The sequence below is a fragment of the Salmo salar genome, chromosome 16 (assembly GCF_965601325.2).
Source record: "Salmo salar chromosome 16, fSalSal1, whole genome shotgun sequence".
NCBI classification, from domain to species: Eukaryota; Metazoa; Chordata; class Actinopteri; order Salmoniformes; family Salmonidae; genus Salmo; species Salmo salar.
In genome coordinates, this window is record NC_138306.1 from 76,357,579 (window position 1) to 76,380,000 (window position 22,422).

Genomic DNA, 22,422 nt, shown 5'->3' on the forward strand with positions numbered 1-22,422 from the left:
GGTGATGCAGTCAGAGCTGATGGGATATGTGTGCTTTATTAAGGGTTAGAGGTCAGGGCTACTTAGTGATTAGAAGCATATTGGTTGTTAGAAAGGGTCAGGTTTCAGTCCCCTCTAGAATGATACAACAGACAGAATAACTAAAGAGCTTCAATGTAGCTTCCCGCAGGCTGTGAACATTCATAACAGGTTATGACAGCTGTATGAACGGATCTATAAACAGCCTTAGAAGCACACCAGCAGCCGTAGTGGCAGAGGTTAAATAACTGCAAGATAACAATCAGTGAAGAAGTATATGGATTATGGGAGGGAGATATTGAACCAAATGGCCATGTGACTGAAATCCAATCAAATTTCACATCCATGGGTGGTGTTTGTTTTACTGATGTCATTTCTATGAGCCAGGGCCTCCTGAGTGCTGTGACAGTGATGGGTGAGGACACAGAGGAAGTTGGCACAGGGGGACGGTCGCCCTGGAGAACACACACAGCCTTACAAGGACAAGGCATGCTCCAACCAACTCCCAGAGTATGACACTACTGGAGGTGTGTGTGTGTGCAAGTATTGTGTGTGTATAGTATTGACAGAGTAGAACTGTAGGATAGGGGGGAACTAAATATAGATGATGTATGTATGTGTGTGAGAAAGAGCGTTTGGAGGTGGTGGAGGCTGATCAGATATCACACCAACTTTTTCTTTCCTTTCTCTCCTCCATCTCCCCCCCCAACCACACACCCTCCGTCTGTAGACGGTTACCATGGCGAGGCGTTGACGAGTCGTCGCCACATTCCGGGGCATGGCTCTCCCCACCGGACACTCTCCTCCTCTCAAGTTGAACATTTACTCTATGCGGTGTACTGTTGTGTGTACTCATGCAGTCCCCTCCCTACAGTAACCTCCTGCTGCGGAGCTAGAACAACCAACATACCGGAATCATTAACCTGTACGTCACGGGTGTCAAACTCATTCCATAGAGGGTTTAGTTTTGTTCCTTTTAATTAAGCCAGACAAGGTGAGGGGAGTTCCTTACTAATTAGTGACCTTATTTTCATCAATCAAGTACATGGGAGGAGCAAAAACCCACAGACACTCAGTCCCTCCGTAGAATGAGTTTGACACTTGCTGTACATGGTTTAAGCAGGATTTGATTAGACTTAAGCATATCAAACAATTGACCATAGTGTCATTCTAGACCTACAGGAGTGTTTACTGAGTAAGCCGAGGGGCTAGGAGTCCATTTAGAGGACAGATGTGAAAAGGCCACCCAGGTCTAGAGTTGTTGTAAACGGTTGTTCTGAGCCATCAGGCCCAACCAACAGATCCCAGAGATGATATGTCTAATACAGGAACCACCATTGAGGATCAAACGAGGCCTTAATGAAACGATCTGTGTCCAGACGAAACACACTCAGCACCAGAAGGGGAATGGAGGATACAGCACCAATATCTGGGTCAAACATTTTTTAAGTGAGAGGAAGATGGAGGGAGAGAAAGAGGGGAGAAGAGAGCGAGAGAAAGAGACATTTAGGGAGTAAAGGAGAGCGAGGGATTAAGAAAAACAGGAGTGAAAAAGATAGAGGGGAAGAAGAGAGAACGTGATAGAGAAGGTGAGGAAAATAACTCACTGGAGGCTGACAGTTCTAAACATAACACTCATCTGCATTTGTAATTGAGAGAGAGAGAGGACACAGAAGCTATTCCCTGAAGAACGACAAGAGATGGAGGGAAGGAAGGAGGGATACAACAAACCAGCTTCAGTCGTGGTACTGTTATAAAACATTTATTCTTGCAGAAATATTTGAAGTTTTTCAGAGGCCTGGAAGCAGAGGCGAATCATAAAAAACCCTGATTGATCGTTACCCAGAGAAACATCGGCACAGAATAAGATATTCATGTCAGATAAAAATCCATATTGGGCTTTACAATCATTTACAAAAAGACTTAGAAATCTATTTCAAATTACAAAAACTAAAATGACAGTAAGGATCTTTAAAAAGAACTTGCAGTGTTTTGTGTTGGTGGTTGTCCTATCCGTCTGTGGTTCTAGACTTTAGGGAGGTTCTTCAAAAAGATCTCAGATCAGCTTCCCCAAGTCCAAACCGGAACTAAATAATTACGAGGTTGCACACAGAACAGACCTTGGGTCAGTGCTTAGGGACACCTTTCACCCACACAGTGGGACAGCTCGAGGCCTGATACCAACACTATAAAATGCAACTCTATCCTTCAAGTACATGTCTGACCTTATACAGATGTATGGCAGCTGTAAGCCAGAGTTCCACTACACATCTTTCACCAATCCAGTCATGTCAGATTAGGAAGGATGCAATTTCTAAGTATTTTAACAGGGCTCTGGTTTATTGATTGGCACACAGCAGCTCTTCTCCCGTCGGTGGCGCTAGGGAGTTAAACCAGGTCAGATCCCAGAGCCAAAGCCCCAGTTGGTACCTGGCCAGAACCTAGATACAGCTGGTGCCTCTCAAGATGTGCATTCACACAGGGTTACATTGACAGTGTGTATACAGGACAGTGTGTGTGTAGGGTTGTATGTGTGTGTGTACGAGGAGTGTGATTTTATTTGTAGATGTTGGGGTACATGGCATTGGGTAAGAGGAGTGTGTGTTTAACTCTTGGTGTGCATGTCAGTATGTTGAGTGTTGACAGCATATGGAGTGTGTGTGTGTGTGTGTACAGACAGGGTAGCATTTCAGGGGTGGTAGTTGACATCAGGTACAGGACCATTCTAAAAAGGCCTTCTGGGTCTAGGTTGGGGTAATTAGTAGAGGGTAGGGCTGGTCTTTGTCACTGGGAAGAATACTGCTGGGCCAACCACTAACGGCCCTGAGAGCCCCAGCCCCATACAAACACAGCATAGTCCTTTCTCTAGACACACAGCTATTGTACTGTACCAGAGACAGGGGAAGAAGACTCCCTAAGGGACTGGGCCATACTAAACTGGGAGGTGACATGGAGGTTCCTTTCAGGAATGGGTTTATTGACAGTTCTATCTCTAATCCTTCTCCATTGCATTCCAGGGGTTTATCTCCATGCTCTGGCTTCCTCGTCCTGTCTTCTTCGCTTCATCTGCACTGATGTGAATGAAACGGGTAGGCTTCAACCATTACATTGCTTAGATCTGTCCTGTGTTTATTGATCAGTGCAGATGAAGGAGAGGAGACGAGGAAGCCACTTTGGAACTCCTTCAGCTAGAGCCAGGCATTGGCTGGGATAGTGTGTGGAGGACTGCAAGTTCCAGCTGGTTCCACACATTAATCCAGTATGCTACCTATATAAAACGATCTCTCCCTCTGTGTCAGTCCATATCATACCACTCCTCTCAGTCAACCATTAGTCCATTCTCCCTTAATGGCCACCTTGCTCTTCAACCTGCCCCATATTGACCCTAGGCCCAACATTACATCAACGTCATTCACAGTGGGGGTAGCACCAGGGTCAGTGTAGGGGGTTACAGCAGGTGAGGTCTGGGTCCATAGTGTCTTTCACTCGCTCTAGAGGAGAGCCTCTGAGGTCATCATCGTGCACCAGGGAACCTGGCTAGTTGCTGCTGAGTCACTGAAATGACATCACACCAGGATGACATCACACCAGGCGCAGGGCAGGACAAAACGGGTAAAGCGGCTCTTTCCCAGCCTCAGGTGTGGCAAACCACACAAATATAGTATACACACATCTCCATTTAAAAGCAGTCTCATTTCAAAAACTAGTGATGAGGACAAACGTAGACAAAGTCCACTAAGGTAGGAATACTCCAGGGCTGTTTTGTGCAATACCTAACATCAATATGTTCACATAGGCAGACTAGATATCCTGCTCTCTCCTTTAGCAGTTTATTCAGTGTTTTTCCCCCTCTACAGATCCACAGTAAATGTCCTATTGTCTCTCCTCCTCCTCCTCTCCCGTTGGTGCGCTTAAAAGCTCCACGGAGTGCACCCGAAGGGCTGTGATTGGTCAATTGTCTGCCGTTGCCGTGGTAATGTGCCGGCGCGGTAACGTGCGCGTGCTCGTAGTTCATCAGCTGGAGAAGCGGTGGTCGCTCCAGCGGGCCTGTGCTAGTCAATCCATCTCCAGGTCCATGAGTTTGTTGCGTGAGCGAGGGGTGTGTGTGGTGTTGCGGCAGCAGCAGTGGGCACAGATGAAACCCAGGAGGAGAGAGAAGAGCCCCACGGACACAGAGGCTACAGAACCGTACAGCAGAGGCAGCTTCAGAGAGTCCCACACTGGAGGGAGACAGACAGACCGAGAGAGAGAGAGTGTTAGTTACTGTACACGCACACAAACACACACAGTACCCCCCCCATCCTTACTCACTGGGGAATCGTACAGTGAGGAACATGCTGGTAGAGGTGAGTTCTGCCCCGTGTGTCCAGGCCCCTGTGGAGGCAGACAGGTACCAGGGCGTGGCCTGGCAGTGGTACTCCCCGCTGTCGCTGTCCTGGGTGGCGTGGATGTTCAGGGCGTAGGTGTGTGTGTCTGTGCGCTCCAGGGACACGTCACTGCTGGCGTTGCGCGCCTCCTTCTTGACCAGACCGAAGCGGTCCACGCTGGCCAGTAGGGTGCCTTTGTTCCCCCCTCTCAGCCGCGTGAGGTACCAGCGTACCTCGTAGGCCAGGTCATCTGAGCAGAGGGAGGAGGAGAGAATTCTATTAAAACCACTTCATTGGGTTTATGTAATAGAGCTAACATCAGCAGATTGAAACTGGATGTAGGGACAGGAAGAGGGGAGACAGAGCAACAGGAAGAGACATGGAGGGGAGACTGCATAGAGCAACAGGAAGAGACATGGAGGGGAGACTGGATAGAGCAACAGGAAGAGACATGGAGGGGAGACTGGATAGAGCAACAGGAAGAGACATGGAGGGGAGACTGGATAGAGCAACAGGAAGAGACATGGAGGGGAGACTGGATAGAGCAACAGGGAGAGACATGGAGGGGAGACTGGATAGAGCAACAGGAAGAGACATGGAGGGGAGACTGGATAGAGCAACAGGAAGAGACATGGAGGGGAGACTGGATAGAGCAACAGGGAGAGACATGGAGGGGAGACTGGATAGAGAGAAGAGAGGGGGAGGGGACTTGGAGGGTGAGACAGAAGAGGGGGAGGGGACTGGATAGAGACACAGAAGTGAAAGGGGGAGGAGAAAATGTAAAGTATTTTATAGAAATCCTCTCCATGTGGTTGAGGCCAAAGGTTTCATCAGTCTATCGCTGAACCTACAGTTAGTGTCTGGTGTTGCCACCGTCTCAATGTTGATCTGTGATGGGAATTCATGGCTCTGAAGAAAACTCTACATGTGAATAGACATGCTATCACTGAAAGAACATAGAACACAGTATACATCTTCCATATGGATACATCTATTTCTCTATCCATGTATTCATACATCTGTGTTTGTGTGCTGGGGGCTCTAAGCAGAGAGAGGAGCAGCTTTAACCGGTCATTAATGTGTCTAAACGGGACTATCATTACTGTCCCACCCACACACAGATTACACATCAATACTATGTGTGTGTCTACAGCCACCCTTAGAGAACATCACAGAAAGAGACAGAGGGAAGGAACAAGAGGAAGATAAAGAATAAGATGTTCTAGAGAAGATAAAAGAGAGCAACGAGAGAGAGAGCAACGAGAGAGCAAGAAACGAGAAAGAGGGCAGTGCCAGTGACCCAGAATGTGGTATGACTTCTTCAGTCAGATTTGATATCCTGTCCAGCAGCCTCTAATTACTGGACATCTTAACCACCAATACAGAGTTCTCTCCACTGGAGAGATGGAAGTAAAAATAAATAAATAAGGTACTATGGGGTGAATCCTAACTTTAAGTAACATTTTCACTTCGTATCCCATTGACCTCAATGTGTGACTAACTGAAGATTTGTCCATTAAGAATGCTAATACAAGGCCTACTTAGTGAAGAATATGAAGATGTTGATGGTAATGATGATGATGAATAAGATGGGGAAAGGCAGGAAGGGACACATCTATATTTCTAGAGATGGAACGGAGGGCACAGCGACCACTCGTTTCCACAACCCCGGTGTCCGGATTCAAGAGGTGACTGGATGTGACACGAGACTAAACGTAGAGGACCGCTGGACTAACGGACCAATCAGGCCGATTCCTCCAGACCTTATTGAGGACTGGTCAGTGGACGTTAGTCTTAAAGGGATAGTTTGGTAGCTGGGCTGTTGTCAGTCTTAACTCTTTTCACTCCTAGAATTAGGACTGTAAGGATAGGGCCAAATCGAAATGTTTTTAACTGAAGAAATATAAAAAATAATATGCATAACCAATGATAAAGCAACAGATTGGAGATTAAGGGGAAATTATCTGACCAAAGGTGAGAACACAACAGTTCACCAGACAAGACGGAATCCAAACATTATACACTTCATTTTTATGTGCATTTTACATTTACAGTACTTTTTGCTTCAAAAGTCTAAAAATACTCTGGATACATTCAGTAACATAGAAAATGGTTGCTTAAATGGGAAGAGGTCCATGATAAGGCGTTGCTCTGCCTTCTTGACATCTCAGTCGAGGGAAAGTGTCAGTAACATGCAAGTCAATCTCTCCTGGCTCAAAGTTGAGGAAAGATTGACTGCATCACTATTGGTCTTTGTGTGAGATATTGATGTGTTGAAGGTACCAAACTGTCTGTTCAAGCAGTTGGTACACAGTTCAGACACTAACCGGTACAACACAAGACATGCAACCAGAGGTCTCTTCACAGTCCCCAGGTCCAGAACAGAGGCTGGGAAACACAGTATTAAATAGAGCCATGACTACATGGAACTCTCTGCCACCCCAGGTAACTCAAGCTAGAACTAAAACCAGTTTAAAAAAAACAGATCATAGCACACCTTACTGCACAAAGGAGACTGAAGAGAGACAGCCATTTTATATATCTTGTATTGCAACTTGCATTGTACTATGTATTAGACGTAGATATTGTATGTACTGATATTTAGGCTGTGTGTGACATTTTTAATTTATGCATTTCAGTCCTTGACTAATAATGTTCTGTACTATGTATTATGTCATGTTTCATGTGGACCCCAGGAAGAGTAGCTGATGCTTTTGCAGTGGCTAATAGGGATCCTAATAAATACCAAATATTCATGAACATTGTGTTAGGTTCAACATAGCAAAAACATGACAACAAGCGTTTGAGTGCGAGGTCTACCTGGTGTGTCCAAGTGGCCACACCTCTCCCCACAATGCACAGCTCCATTAGTCATTTCAATGCACTTTTATGGCTCAAGGAAATAGTCTTTAAATATAAAAGGTGCTATTATATGTTATTTTATTTACCCTTTATTTATTTAACTAGGCAAGTCAGTTAAGAACAAATTATTGTTTTACAATGACGGCCTACCCCGGCCAAACCCCAACCTGGACGACGCTGGGCCAATTGTGCGCCGCCCTATGGGACTCCCAATCACAGCTGGTAGTGATACAGCCTGGAATCGAACCAGGATCTGTAGTGACGCCTCTAGCACTGAGATGCAGTGCCTTAGACCGCTGCGCCACTCGGGAGCCACTCGGAAGCAAGCGCACTTGTAGTTTGTTTGGAACAAGCTAAAAACAATCCAAAAACGGCCCATTATAAATCTCAACGTGGTTCAGGTGTGCATCGTTTGAAAGCCTGTTCTATTGCCAACATTACTAGTTATAAAATACCATCTTACAGTCTTAGGTTTCCACAAGGCACTTCACTGCGTGTTCTGCTGCAAATTTTCTTCACAATACGAGAAATAGGCTCATTCTGATCAGAACAATCCAGGGTATGACATGTAATCTTGTAATTTTACACCAAAAATAGCTAATATAAACATTGATACTGTAAATAAAATAATTTTTAAATATGGAAATCTGAAGTACACATTATGACATCAAACCTGTATTATAATCCTCAACGTCTCATCTTTCAGAACACACGGACTCCTCTAGATTTACAGCATTCCCCCCACTCAGATTACAAACTAAATGACTGAAGTAGCCAAAATCATCCACGACGAGTTACAGGGGCTGAGACTAGTAGTTGTAGAAGTAGTAGTGCGTTGCTAGGTAACAATGTAAACAATGCCACTTTATATGAACGGGACCATGTGTATGTTGTCTCATATCACGGGCAGGAGAGGCTCTAACAATGGGAACTCTAAACCACCCGCTGTATAAACACGTTTAGAACGTCTGCCAGGTGAAACTCATACAACGCTGTAAAGCAGACAGCTTGAGCTCTGACGTCATATACAACATGTTACTGTACAGCCCCTGCATTCCAATTGAGGTGCTCATTAATGACCAAATCTGCCATTGTCAAACAGTATATGGGATGACAGGGGCTGTGTGTGTAAAGGGTTAATAGTTTGGTAGCTGGGCCTTTTATGTTGAATAGAAAGTACAGTGTTTCTATGAAGCCACTCAGGAGATCCTTTCAGATAGGAACTAAGTTATAAAGCTTCATAAAGCCACCGTTTGCCTCCTTTGACATTGAATACAATTATAACAAAGGACAGGAAGAGAGAACATGAAGATAGTGAAATAACAACACATCCCTGGAGTTGTATGAACACCCATTACACTATCCAAATAGAAGATGTCGAAAGAGGAATTAAAGGTCAACCACCACACCTTAGAGAAACAAAAAGAAGAGGGTCCTGCCAAGACCCCCTGTACCAGGCACTGGAGATAACATTCTCTCTCACACACACACACACACACTGGTCGCAGCCGTTTCAGTGGACTGTAATTGCTTAAATATACTGCTTTGAACCACACGCGTAGCAACAATAACCAAGATGGCAAAACAAATACATTATCATCACCAGTGTTCCCATTAACAAGCTTGATCCCCAACACAACACAACAGTATGCTGTAAGATTCCTCCCACTGGCCCTTTTATCCCCCCCAACTATCCTCCATCTCATTAACACCAGGAACCACTAAGGAGAAATAAAACTAGATTGTCTTCACATCGAAATGAACTGAATAAAATACATTTGATTGGTTCATTCCATGTATTGATCCCCAGAGGGGGAGTTAGTTTTGCAAGCAGCAGCAGCAGAAGGTAAAGACCAATAGTGTTAGAGACACTACAGGCATCCAGAACACAGAACTCAACAGGGATACTGCCACTGATGTCTGATAGAACAAAGTCTATTACATGTTGGCCATAAAGCGCTGCTACAACACAGCACACAGGAATACTAAACACGGCATGGACCTCGTAGAATCACAATGAGCAGAACGGCCATTCCAATTACGAGCAACGGGCCATGACCGACGGGCGGCGGCCATTTTGGGTGTCTCATTTGGAATTGACGCTAACAAGTTACGACGTCGCGTAAATTCTATTGTGTCGCCAATATTTGGGTAGAATGTGAAAAATGTAGTATTTCTTAGAGTTATGGGCTGATCTAAAGAGACATATGGTGCAGTAGGGTGCCATTTGACACAACTCATGTCTGTTCTGTTGTGTTACCCCTTCTATTTCTGTGCTCAAGCAGTCCTCCCCTTTATTACCAGAAGGACTTAATGGCCTGAGAGAGTCTTTCTCTTTCCCCACACCAGTGAGTTAGACCGTTCTCTCTTCACCACTCCTTTAGGAGATCTCTCCAGTCTCCTCTTCTCCCTGTGAGGGGGGTAATGGACCATGGAATAGAACTATTAATTACTGGCTGTCGAGGAGAGGAGAAGAGAACAGGGTTAGCAGGCTAGGAGAGGACAGGGTTAGCAGGCTAGTTTGATTCTGTGGGGCAGGCTAGAAGAGAACAAGGTAAGCAGGCTAGTTTGATTCTGTGGGGCAGGCTAGGAGAGGACAGGGTTAGCAGGCTAGTTTGATTCTGTGGGGCAGGCTAGGAGAGAACATGGTTAGCAGGCTAGGAGAGGACTAGGTTAGCAGGCTAGTTTGATTCTGTGGGGCAGGCTAGGAGAGAACAGGGTTAGCAGGCTAGGACAGGGTTAGCAGGCTAGTTTGATTCTGTGGGGCAGGCTAGGAGAGAACAGGGTTAGCAGGCTAGGTTGATTATGTGGGGCAGGCTAGGAGAGAACAGGGTTAGCAGGCTAGGAGAGGACAGGGTTAGCAGTCTAGTTTGATTATGTGTGGCAGGCTAGGAGAGAACAGGGTTAGCAGGCTAGTTTGATTCTGTGGGGCAGGCTAGGAGAGAACATGGTTAGCAGGCTAGGAGAGGACAGGGTTAGCAGGCTAGTTTGATTCTGTGGGGCAGGCTAGGAGAGGAGACTAGACAGACTCAGTGAACTACTCTAGTCATAAAGAATGGTTCAATCCTAGTCAGACGTTAACATGCTTCTTTAGTGGGTTTACATTTCTTTTATATTTAACTAGGCAAATTCTTATTTACAATGACGGCCTACCCCGGCCAACGCTGGGGCAATTGTGCGCCGCTCTATGGGACTACCAATCACGGCCGGATGTGATGCGGTACAGGGCCGAGTCCACAATCCACTCCATTCAAAGAAAATTATAACCAATAAACAATTGTACCGTAAATTCCGGACTATAAGCCGCAACTTTTTTCCCACGCTTTGAACTTCGTGGCTTAAACAATGACTCGGCTAATATATGGATTTTTCCCGCTTTCAAATTTATGGGTCCTGACACCATGGAGCATTGTCAAAAAATCCACTATCATCAACGGGTTTCGAAAGGCTGGACTGCTGCGTGTTGAAGAGGGCTCAGCGGGGGATTTGCCTCCGGATGAAAGTGACGAGAGCGACAATGAAAACGATCCAATATCGGATGAAGCAATTCTGAGACTATTCAACTCCGACACCGAAGGAGATGACTTCAGTGGTTTCAGTGCACAGGAGGAGGAAGATGGTGACCAATGACTTTCTTGGTTGGCTACTGTTTACTGCAAATTTTTTTGTAAAAAAATTTACAAGCCGTGTTTCGTTAAAGCCCATTTATTTCTGTTACAAGCCGTGCTTCGTTAAAGTCTGTGTAAAGTTAATTTGTTTCAATGTACCGGTGGGCACCTGCGGCTTATAGACATGTGCGGCTTATTTATGTTCAAAATAAAAATTTAAATTAAATTCAGTGGGTGCGGCTTATATTCAGGTGCGCTTAATAGTCCGGAAATTACGGTATGTTCCATCTTTCTCTTGATCTTAATTTAACGTCCTGTTGTCCTTTTTATGTTATGTCCTCTCATGGCAGCAACTGGCACAAGCAGGGACAAAGTCTTCAGTTTCTCCCCATCAACACGCCAGGCCAACAGCTAGCTAGCTTTCTCAACAGCATCAGTTCACAAGTGCAACATTCCCACCAACACACGTGCAGTCCGTCGGTCTCACAATCACCATACCGGCTGCGTGCTAATGATCTAATATATTATGCATTTCCTTGACGTCCACTAATCTGAAAAGACATGATGATAGACCAATATTATTTTTTTAATCCATCTGTCCATTTATATCAGCTAGGAAAGGAAACAAGGAAAGGTGGCTGTTTGTGTCATCTGTTTGTGTCATCTCTGTGACGCTAGGTCTTGTGGGTAGGCCCATTCCAGTGCTGCATAGGAATGTGATTCTCCTGCTCAGGCTTGTTCCTGCACTGTAAATGTTGTATAGAGTATTACTGTGGATTACTCAACACTTACACCAAACCATCAGTCCTGTCAGGTACTACCCAGTCCCTCTCCTTTCTATATAGCAGTGGTTCCAAAACTTTTTATAGTCCCGCACCCCTTCAAACATTCAACCTCCAGCTGCGTACCCCCTCTAGCTCCAGGGTCAGCACACTGTTTTTTGCCATCATTGCAAGCCTGACACACACACTATAGGATATGTTTAATAATGGGAAGTGACAAAGAGCTCTTATAGGACAAGGGCACAAATAATAATAAATCATTTTGCTCATTTTTTACAATGTAGAAAATAGTAAAAATAAAGAAATCCTTGACCAAGCAGAGGTTCTGAAACTTTTGACCGGTAGTTAGTTAGTAAGAAGTAAAAAAATAAAAATTCTCTCTCTCTCTATATATATATATATATATAGTTCAAATCTCATTCAAGGGGTTTTCTGTATTTGTACTATTATGATCAATTTGATGTTATTTTAAACGGACCAAAAAAAATTAGCTTTTCTTTCAAAAACAAGGACATTTCTAAGTGACCCCAAACTTTTGAACGATAGTGCTAACATAATTGCAAAAGGGTTTTGTAATGATCAATTAGCCTTTTAAAATGATAAACTTGGATTAGCTAACACAACGTGCCATTGGAACACAGGAGTGATGGTTGCTGATAATGGGCCTCTGTACGCCTTTGTAGATATTCCATTTAAAAAAATAAAAATAAACCGTTTGCAGCAACAACAATAATTTACAGTGTAGACATTGTTAATGTTGTATTTCTAAACAATTTGATGTCATTTTAAAAACAGACAAAAAAAAAAGAGCTTTTCTTTCAAAAACAAGGACATTTCTAAGTGACCCCAAACATTTGAACGGTAGTGTATATATCTGATATAAATGCGAATCACGTTTTTATTATACATACCCCCGAAGACATTGCCCCAGTTTGGGAATACCTGCAATATAGAGTATCACTGTGGATTACTCAACATTTACACCAAACCATCAGTCACGTCATCTACTATCCAGTTCCTCTCCTAGACATCTGTTACCAAGTCTCTCTGCCATTTGGTTTCATGTGGTATTGTTGACAGTTTTACAGCACCTCACATATCCTACATCAACAGCATTAATATGGGGATTAGATATGCCCCACCTCTGTAATAGAAGGAATAAATAGTGTGTGTGTGTGCGCACTAAGACAACAAAGGTTGGGTAACACCATCCGGCGCATGACTAAACGACAGCACACACACACACACACGTGAGTTTAGGACACCGCAGACGTCAGGGTTGGGCAATACCGTATCAGTCGGCACATGACTAAACGAAACAAACCACTGCCACACCTGAAGGAAACCAGATATATCCGTTTTAGTATCAGTTGGAACAATTGGTCTTGAATAGTGCGTCACAATACCTATTGTGAGGCATCACGACCAAGACAATAAGAAGGTAAGTCTGGCTCACAGATGAGACATGGAATTCTTAAAGCTACAGGCTTTTACTCCAGCCTAGCTCTAATTAATTAACACCTGATTCAACTAAATCTGAGGTCTTGATAATCAGCTGATTGGTTGAATTGGGTATGTCAGTGCTGGGATGGAACAAAATCCTAGGCTACCCCCAAAAGCTCTCACCACAGTTGGAGAAAATTCTGCTGTCGATTGAGAAGACAAAATGTCATTCTAACCAAAAAAAGCCATGAGCCACCTAACAAACTAAGTGTAGTTGTAGTTCAGTGTAGTTCAGTAACACCATTCCCCTGCAGCCTTCCAGCTGTCTCCCTGTAGGTAACTAACTAACAGTGTAGTTCAGTAACACCATTCCCCTGCATCCTTCCAGCTGTCTCCCTGTAGGTAACTAACTAACAGTGTAGTTCAGTAACACCATTCCCCTGCAGCCTTCCAGCTGTCTCCCTGTAGGTAACTAACAGTGTAGTTCAGTAATACCATTCCCCTGCAGCCTTCCAGCTGTCTCCCTGTAGGTAACTAACAGTGTAGTTCAGTAATACCATTCCCCTGCAGCCTTCCAGCTGTCTCCCTGTAGGTAACTAACTAACAGTGTAGTTCAGTAACACCATTCCCCTGCAGCCTTCCAGCTGTCTCCCTGTAGGTAACTAACTAACAGTGTAGTTCAGTAATACCATTCCCCTGCAGCCTTCCAGCTGTCTCCCTGTAGGTAACTAACTAACAGTGTAGTTCAGTAATACCATTCCCCTGCAGCCTTCCAGCTGTCTCCCTGTAGGTAACTAACAGTGTAGTTCAGTAATACCATTCCCCTGCAGCCTTCCAGCTGTCTCCCTGTAGGTAACTAACAGTGTAGTTCTGTAATACCATTCCCCTGCAGCCTTCCAGCTGTCTCACTGTAGGTAACTAACTAACAGTGTAGTTCAGTAATACCATTCCCCTGCAGCCTTCCAGCTGTCTCCCTGTAGGTAACTAACAGTGTAGTTCAGTAATACCATTCCCCTGCAGCCTTCCAGCTGTCTCCCTGTAGGTAACTAACTAACAGTGTAGTTCAGTAATACCATTCCCCTGCAGCCTTCCAGCTGTCTCCCTGTAGGTAACTAACAGTGTAGTTCAGTAATACCATTCCCCTGCAGCCTTCCAGCTGTCTCACTGTAGGTAACTAACTAACAGTGTAGTTCAGTAATACCATTCCCCTGCAGCCTTCCAGCTGTCTCACTGTAGGTAACTAACTAACAGTGTAGTTCAGTAATACCATTCCCCTGCAGCCTTCCAGCTGTCTCCCTGTAGGTAACTAACAGTGTAGTTCAGTAATACCATTCCCCTGCAGCCTTCCAGCTGTCTCCCTGTAGGTAACTAACAGTGTAGTTCTGTAATACCATTCCCCTGCAGCCTTCCAGCTGTCTCCCTGTAGGTAACTAACAGTGTAGTTCAGTAATACCATTCCCCTGCAGCCTTCCAGCTGTCTCCCTGTAGGTAACTAACTAACAGTGTAGTTCAGTAATACCATTCCCCTGCAGCCTTCCAGCTGTCTCCCTGTAGGTAACTAACTAACAGTGTAGTTCAGTAATACCATTCCCCTGCAGCCTTCCAGCTGTCTCCCTGTAGGTAACTAACAGTGTAGTTCAGTAACACCATTCCCCTGCAGCCTTCCAGCTGTCTCCCTGTAGGTAACTAACAGTGTAGTTCAGTAACACCATTCCCCTGCAGCCTTCCAGCTGTCTCCCTGTAGGTAACTAACAGTGTAGTTCAGTAATACCATTCCCCTGCAGCCTTCCAGCTGTCTCCCTGTAGGTAACTAACAGTGTAGTTCAGTAACACCATTCCCCTGCAGCCTTCCAGCTGTCTCCCTGTAGGTAACTAACTAACAGTGTAGTTCTGTAATACCATTCCCCTGCAGCCTTCCAGCTGTCTCCCTGTAGGTAACTAACTAACAGTGTAGTTCTGTAATACCATTCCCCTGCAGCCTTCCAGCTGTCTCCCTGTAGGTAACTAACAGTGTAGTTCAGTAATACCATTCCCCTGCAGCCTTCCAGCTGTCTCCCTGTAGGTAACTAACTAACAGTGTAGTTCTGTAATACCATTCCCCTGCAGCCTTCCAGCTGTCTCCCTGTAGGTAACTAACAGTGTAGTTCAGTAATACCATTCCCCTGCAGCCTTCCAGCTGTCTCCCTGTAGGTAACTAACTAACAGTGTAGTTCAGTAACACCATTCCCCTGCAGCCTTCCAGCTGTCTCCCTGTAGGTAACTAACAGTGTAGTTCAGTAACACCATTCCCCTGCAGCCTTCCAGCTGTCTCCCTGTAGGTAACTAACTAACAGTGTAGTTCAGTAATACCATTCCCCTGCAGCCTTCCAGCTGTCTCGCTGTAGGTAACTAACTAACAGTGTAGTTCAGTAACACCATTCCCCTGCAGCCTTCCAGCTGTCTCCCTGTAGGTAACTAACAGTGTAGTTCAGTAATACCATTCCCCTGCAGCCTTCCAGCTGTCTCCCTGTAGGTAACTAACTAACAGTGTAGTTCAGTAACACCATTCCCCTGCAGCCTTCCAGCTGTCTCCCTGTAGGTAACTAACTAACAGTGTAGTTCAGTAACACCATTCCCCTGCAGCCTTCCAGCTGTCTCCCTGTAGGTAACTAACTAACAGTGTAGTTCAGTAATACCATTCCCCTGCAGCCTTCCAGCTGTCTCCCTGTAGGTAACTAACAGTGTAGTTCAGTAACACCATTCCCCTGCAGCCTTCCAGCTGTCTCCCTGTAGGTAACTAACAGTGTAGTTCAGTAATACCATTCCCCTGCAGCCTTCCAGCTGTCTCCCTGTAGGTAACTAACAGTGTAGTTCAGTAATACCATTCCCCTGCAGCCTTCCAGCTGTCTCCCTGTAGGTAACTAACTAACAGTGTAGTTCAGTAATACCATTCCCCTGCAGCCTTCCAGCTGTCTCCCTGTAGGTAACTAACTAACAGTGTAGTTCAGTAACACCATTCCCCTGCAGCCTTCCAGCTGTCTCCCTGTAGGTAACTAACTAACAGTGTAGTTCAGTAATACCATTCCCCTGCAGCCTTCCAGCTGTCTCGCTGTAGGTAACTAACAGTGTAGTTCAGTAACACCATTCCCCTGCAGCCTTCCAGCTGTCTCACTGTAGGTAACTAACAGTGTAGTTCAGTAATACCATTCCCCTGCAGCCTTCCAGCTGTCTCCCTGTAGGTAACTAACTAACAGTGTAGTTCAGTAACACCATTCCCCTGCAGCCTTCCAGCTGTCTCACTGTAGGTAACTAACTAACAGTGTAGTTCAGTAATACCATTCCCCTGCAGCCTTCCAGCTGTCTCCCTGTAGGTAACTAACAGTGTAGTACAGTAATACCATTCCCCTGCAGCCTTCCAGCTGTCTCCCTGTAGGTAACTAACAGTGTAGTTCAGTAATACCATTCCCCTGCAGCCTTCCAGCTGTCTCCCTGTAGGTAACTAACAGTGTAGTTCAGTAACACCATTCCCCTGCAGCCTTCCAGCTGTCTCCCTGTAGGTAACTAACAGTGTAGTTCAGTAATACCATTCCCCTGCAGCCTTCCAGCTGTCTCCCTGTAGGTAACTAACTAACAGTGTAGTTCAGTAACACCATTCCCCTGCAGCCTTCCAGCTGTCTCCCTGTAGGTAACTAACAGTGTAGTTCAGTAACACCATTCCCCTGCAGCCTTCCAGCTGTCTCCCTGTAGGTAACTAACTAACAGTGTAGTTCAGTAATACCATTCCCCTGCAGCCTTCCAGCTGTCTCGCTGTAGGTAACTAACTAACAGTGTAGTTCAGTAACACCATTCCCCTGCAGCCTTCCAGCTGTCTCCCTGTAGGTAACTAACAGTGTAGTTCAGTAATACCATTCCCCTGCAGCCTTCCAGCTGTCTCCATGTAGGTAACTAACTAACAGTGTAGTTCAGTAATACCATTCCCCTGCATCCTTCCAGCTGTCTCCCTGTAGGTAACTAACTAACAGTGTAGTTCAGTAATACCATTCCCCTGCAGCCTTCCAGCTGTCTCCCTGTAGGTAACTAACTAACAGTGTAGTTCAGTAATACCATTCCCCTGCAGCCTTCCAGCTGTCTCCCTGTAGGTAACTAACTAACAGTGTAGTTCAGTAACACCATTCCCCTGCAGCCTTCCAGCTGTCTCCCTGTAGGTAACTAACTAACAGTGTAGTTCAGTAATACCATTCCCCTGCAGCCTTCCAGCTGTCTCGCTGTAGGTAACTAACAGTGTAGTTCAGTAACACCATTCCCCTGCAGCCTTCCAGCTGTCTCACTGTAGGTAACTAACAGTGTAGTTCAGTAATACCATTCCCCTGCAGCCTTCCAGCTGTCTCACTGTAGGTAACTAACTAACAGTGTAGTTCAGTAATACCATTCCCCTGCAGCCTTCCAGCTGTCTCCCTGTAGGTAACTAACAGTGTAGTACAGTAATACCATTCCCCTGCAGCCTTCCAGCTGTCTCCCTGTAGGTAACTAACAGTGTAGTTCAGTAATACCATTCCCCTGCAGCCTTCCAGCTGTCTCCCTGTAGGTAACTAACAGTGTAGTTCAGTAATACCATTCCCCTGCAGCCTTCCAGCTGTCTCCCTGTAGGTAACTAACTAACAGTGTAGTTCAGTAATACCATTCCCCTGCAGCCTTCCAGCTGTCTCCCTGTAGGTAACTAACAGTGTAGTTCAGTAATACCATTCCCCTGCAGCCTTCCAGCTGTCTCCCTGTAGGTAACTAACTAACAGTGTAGTTCAGTAATACCATTCCCCTGCAGCCTTCCAGCTGTCTCGCTGTAGGTAACTAACAGTGTAGTTCAGTAACACCATTCCCCTGCAGCCTTCCAGCTGTCTCACTGTAGGTAACTAACAGTGTAGTTCAGTAATACCATTCCCCTGCAGCCTTCCAGCTGTCTCCCTGTAGGTAACTAACTAACAGTGTAGTTCAGTAACACCATTCCCCTGCAGCCTTCCAGCTGTCTCACTGTAGGTAACTAACTAACAGTGTAGTTCAGTAATACCATTCCCCTGCAGCCTTCCAGCTGTCTCCCTGTAGGTAACTAACAGTGTAGTACAGTAATACCATTCCCCTGCAGCCTTCCAGCTGTCTCCCTGTAGGTAACTAACAGTGTAGTTCAGTAATACCATTCCCCTGCAGCCTTCCAGCTGTCTCCCTGTAGGTAACTAACAGTGTAGTTCAGTAATACCATTCCCCTGCAGCCTTCCAGCTGTCTCCCTGTAGGTAACTAACTAACAGTGTAGTTCAGTAATACCATTCCCCTGCAGCCTTCCAGCTGTCTCGCTGTAGGTAACTAACTAACAGTGTAGTTCAGTAACACCATTCCCCTGCAGCCTTCCAGCTGTCTCCCTGTAGGTAACTAACTAACAGTGTAGTTCAGTAATACCATTCCCCTGCAGCCTTCCAGCTGTCTCCCTGTAGGTAACTAACTAACAGTGTAGTTCAGTAATACCATTCCCCTGCAGCCTTCCAGCTGTCTCCCTGTAGGTAACTAACTAACAGTGTAGTTCAGTAATACCATTCCCCTGCAGCCTTCCAGCTGTCTCCCTGTAGGTAACTAACAGTGTAGTTCAGTAATACCATTCCCCTGCAGCCTTCCAGCTGTCTCGCTGTAGGTAACTAACAGTGTAGTTCAGTAACACCATTCCCCTGCAGCCTTCCAGCTGTCTCCCTGTAGGTAACTAACTAACAGTGTAGTTCAGTAATACCATTCCCCTGCAGCCTTCCAGCTGTCTCCCTGTAGGTAACTAACTAACAGTGTAGTTCAGTAACACCATTCCCCTGCAGCCTTCCAGCTGTCTCCCTGTAGGTAACTAACAGTGTAGTTCAGTAACACCATTCCCCTGCAGCCTTCCAGCTGTCTCCCTGTAGGTAACTAACAGTGTAGTTCAGTAATACCATTCCCCTGCAGCCTTCCAGCTGTCTCCCTGTAGGTAACTAACAGTGTAGTTCAGTAACACCATTCCCCTGCAGCCTTCCAGCTGTCTCCCTGTAGGTAACTAACAGTGTAGTTCAGTAACACCATTCCCCTGCAGCCTTCCAGCTGTCTCCCTGTAGGTAACTAACAGTGTAGTTCAGTAATACCATTCCCCTGCAGCCTTCCAGCTGTCTCCCTGTAGGTAACTAACTAAGTGTAGTTCAGTAACACCATTCCCCTGCAGCCTTCCAGCTGTCTCCCTGTAGGTAACTAACAGTGTAGTTCAGTAATACCATTCCCCTGCAGCCTTCCAGCTGTCTCCCTGTAGGTAACTAACTAACAGTGTAGTTCAGTAATACCATTCCCCTGCAGCCTTCCAGCTGTCTCCCTGTAGGTAACTAACTAACAGTGTAGTTCAGTAATACCATTCCCCTGCAGCCTTCCAGCTGTCTCCCTGTAGGTAACTAACTAACAGTGTAGTTCAGTAATACCATTCCCCTGCAGCCTTCCAGCTGTCTCCCTGTAGGTAACTAACTAACAGTGTAGTTCAGTAACACCATTCCCCTGCAGCCTTCCAGCTGTCTCCCTGTAGGTAACTAACTAACAGTGTAGTTCAGTAATACCATTCCCCTGCAGCCTTCCAGCTGTCTCCCTGTAGGTAACTAACTAACAGTGTAGTTCAGTAATACCATTCCCCTGCAGCCTTCCAGCTGTCTCCCTGTAGGTAACTAACAGTGTAGTTCAGTAATACCATTCCCCTGCAGCCTTCCAGCTGTCTCCCTGTAGGTAACTAACTAACAGTGTAGTTCAGTAATACCATTCCCCTGCAGCCTTCCAGCTGTCTCCCTGTAGGTAACTAACAGTGTAGTTCAGTAATACCATTCCCCTGCAGCCTTCCAGCTGTCTCCCTGTAGGTAACTAACTGCTATGTTCCACCATCAGGAAAAGAAGCTGCAACTGCCCATAAGATTACCATGACATTCCATTACGTTCTCTGATAAGCCTTCCTGTTATTCACATGCATATGTGTGTGTATGCATGTGACACACACACACACACACACACACACACACACACACCTGGGGTTCTGAAAAATGAACCCCCCCCCCCTGCACAATCACATTCAGACAAACACAGCTGCTATGAGCAGAACTCTCTGTTCTGATCTCTGACCGGTCTCATGTTAGACTGAAGAATATAGAAAGATAACAATATGAAAGAGACAGAGAGGAGGAGGAGAAAGGAGACAGAGACCGACAGACAGAGACAGAGAGACAGAGTTATATAATCTAATGGCTGAGGGAGGGAGAGGAAGACAGAGAGAGTTGATAGGAGAGAATGAGACAGAATGACTTCCAATAAGAGATCACACTGCCCTCCTCCCAGAGCTGGGAGAACAGTGATAAGAGAGGCAGGAGGAGGACAGGAGGAAGGGAGGAGAGGATGGAGAGATGTGAACAGGAGAGCTGATAAGAAACTAATTAACTCTGTCTCAACACTGGAAGGTTGTGTCTTATGGATACAGCTATCACCTGATGAGAGTGAGCGCGTGTGTGTGTGTGTTGTCTCCTACCCGACTTGGGGGATGCTCCAGAGACGCTGAGGGCACACACCATCTTGGCGGTCTCCCAGGGATACAGAGTGGTGGTGTCAGAGCGGATGGCCACGGCGAACGAGGGGCCTACAGGAAGGAACAGAGGTTAGAGGTCAGGGGTTACATTCACTGTGTTTACACCCCTAACACTGGTCCTTCACCAGGTCTTTCAAAGGTGCTCATCCAAACAGCTCCTCTCAGCTCACTGAGCCAGTCAGAGTGTGTGTGTGTGTGTGTGTGTAAGCACCTACAGAGGGACTCAGTATGGTGTCTCTAACATGTTCAACCCACATGAGAAAGAGAGCCAGTGATACGGATCATTGCTGCTTCTAACTGATTTGTCCAGGAGAGGTTGGTTTATGGGGGTGCCGCTTTGAAGCTTCCACCCCACAGAGAGGAAGAAGGGCTGCAGGTAGCCTAGCGGTTAGGAGCGTTGGACCTGTAACAGAATGGTTGCTGGTTCGAATCCCCGAGCCGACTAGGTGAAAAACATCTGCTGATGTGCCCTTGAGCAAGGCACTTCACTATATTTGCTCCTCTAAGACGCTCTGTATTAGAGCGTCTGCTAAATGACTCAAATGTAAGAGAGAGAGAGAGCGTGTCTTTCCACAGTGAGAGAGATGTAGAGAGAGAGAGCTTAAGGGGTCTACCTCCCCAGAGACAGTAGTAGAGGTTTTAGTAACTGGTTACACCTCTCTCCCACGAACATCAAACACAGCCAACTAGGCCGATGCAGGGAATGTGTGAGAGAGTATATTTAGGGGTTCATGCGCGAGAGAGTATATTTAGGGGTTCATGCGCGAGAGAGTATATTTAGGGGTTCATGCGCGAGAGAGTATATTTAGGGGTTCATGCGCGAGAGAGTATATTTAGGGGTTCATGCGCGAGAGAGTGTATTTAGGGGTTCATGCGCGAGAGAGTGTATTTAGGGGTTCATGCGCGAGAGAGTATATTTAGGGGTTCATGCGTGAGAGAGAGTATATTTAGGGGTTCATGCGTGAGAGAGAGTATATTTAGGGGTTCATGCGTGAGAGAGTATATTTAGGGGTTCATGCGTGAGAGAGTATATTTAGGGGTTCATGCGTGTGAGAGTATATTTAGGGGTTCATGCGTGTGAGAGTATATTTAGGGGTTCATGTGTGAGAGTATATTTAGGGGTTCATGTGTGTGAGAGTATATTTAGAGGTTCATGTGTGTGAGAGTATATTTAGAGTTCATGTGAGAGCTTCAGTAAAAGTCTAGTGGGTATAGACTCAGTAGGACACAGTAGATATTACTATGTAACTCAGTGGTGGTCAGGGTGTGTGTTCCATCCCCGTACCAGTCTCCTGGAAGTTGATCTGGACCTTGTTGGACTTGGCGCTGACAGCTTTGGTCCAGGCCTGGCCTGGTTGTTTGGTCCAGGCGGTGATGTCACACCAGTAGAAGCCCCTGTCAGCCTGCTGCACTCCGGCCAGACGGAAGCGGAACTCAGCCGGACCCGTCTTAGTCAGAACCAGGCTGTCCCTGGGAGCCAGAACCAAGTTTAGTTTCAACATAGCTCACTAGTAATAACACCACAACTTCATTCATCTTATGATACATACGGCTCAGTACTGTGTGTGTTTACCTGCGGTTAGGGTCAGTAGCCCCTCCATGTTGTAGTACAGAGTCAGGACTGAGAGTGAGGACGGTTCTGGTGGCAGAGTCCACGCTCTCCTGAGTCTGCACCAGCACAGAGTAGCCCGGGTCCTGCAAGTGCACATGGGATACGGTACAGCTCATCTCAAAGGTGGCTCCGCCCGCCACCGCC

The 22,422-nt window shown here is 46.0% G+C and overlaps 1 protein-coding gene across 2 annotated transcripts in view; it reads right to left on the minus strand.

Annotated features, from left to right (window-relative positions):
• Nucleotides 1–1,764: 1,764 nt before the first annotated feature.
• Nucleotides 1,765–22,422, minus strand: part of ptgfrnb (prostaglandin F2 receptor inhibitor b) — a 48,565-nt gene continuing 27,907 nt past the window's right edge. For both annotated transcript variants that reach the window (XM_045697831.2, XM_045697832.2), the window contains exons 7-11: nucleotides 22,240–22,422; nucleotides 21,952–22,136; nucleotides 20,610–20,717; nucleotides 4,330–4,635; nucleotides 1,765–4,238 (exon numbers count right to left, since the gene is read on the minus strand). The exon at nucleotides 22,240–22,422 is cut by the window's right edge and continues 37 nt beyond it. In XM_045697831.2, the coding sequence (XP_045553787.1) occupies nucleotides 4,075–4,238; nucleotides 4,330–4,635; nucleotides 20,610–20,717; nucleotides 21,952–22,136; nucleotides 22,240–22,422 (946 nt within the window). In that variant the 3' untranslated portion in view covers nucleotides 1,765–4,074. The remainder of the gene's footprint in view (nucleotides 4,239–4,329; nucleotides 4,636–20,609; nucleotides 20,718–21,951; nucleotides 22,137–22,239) is intronic.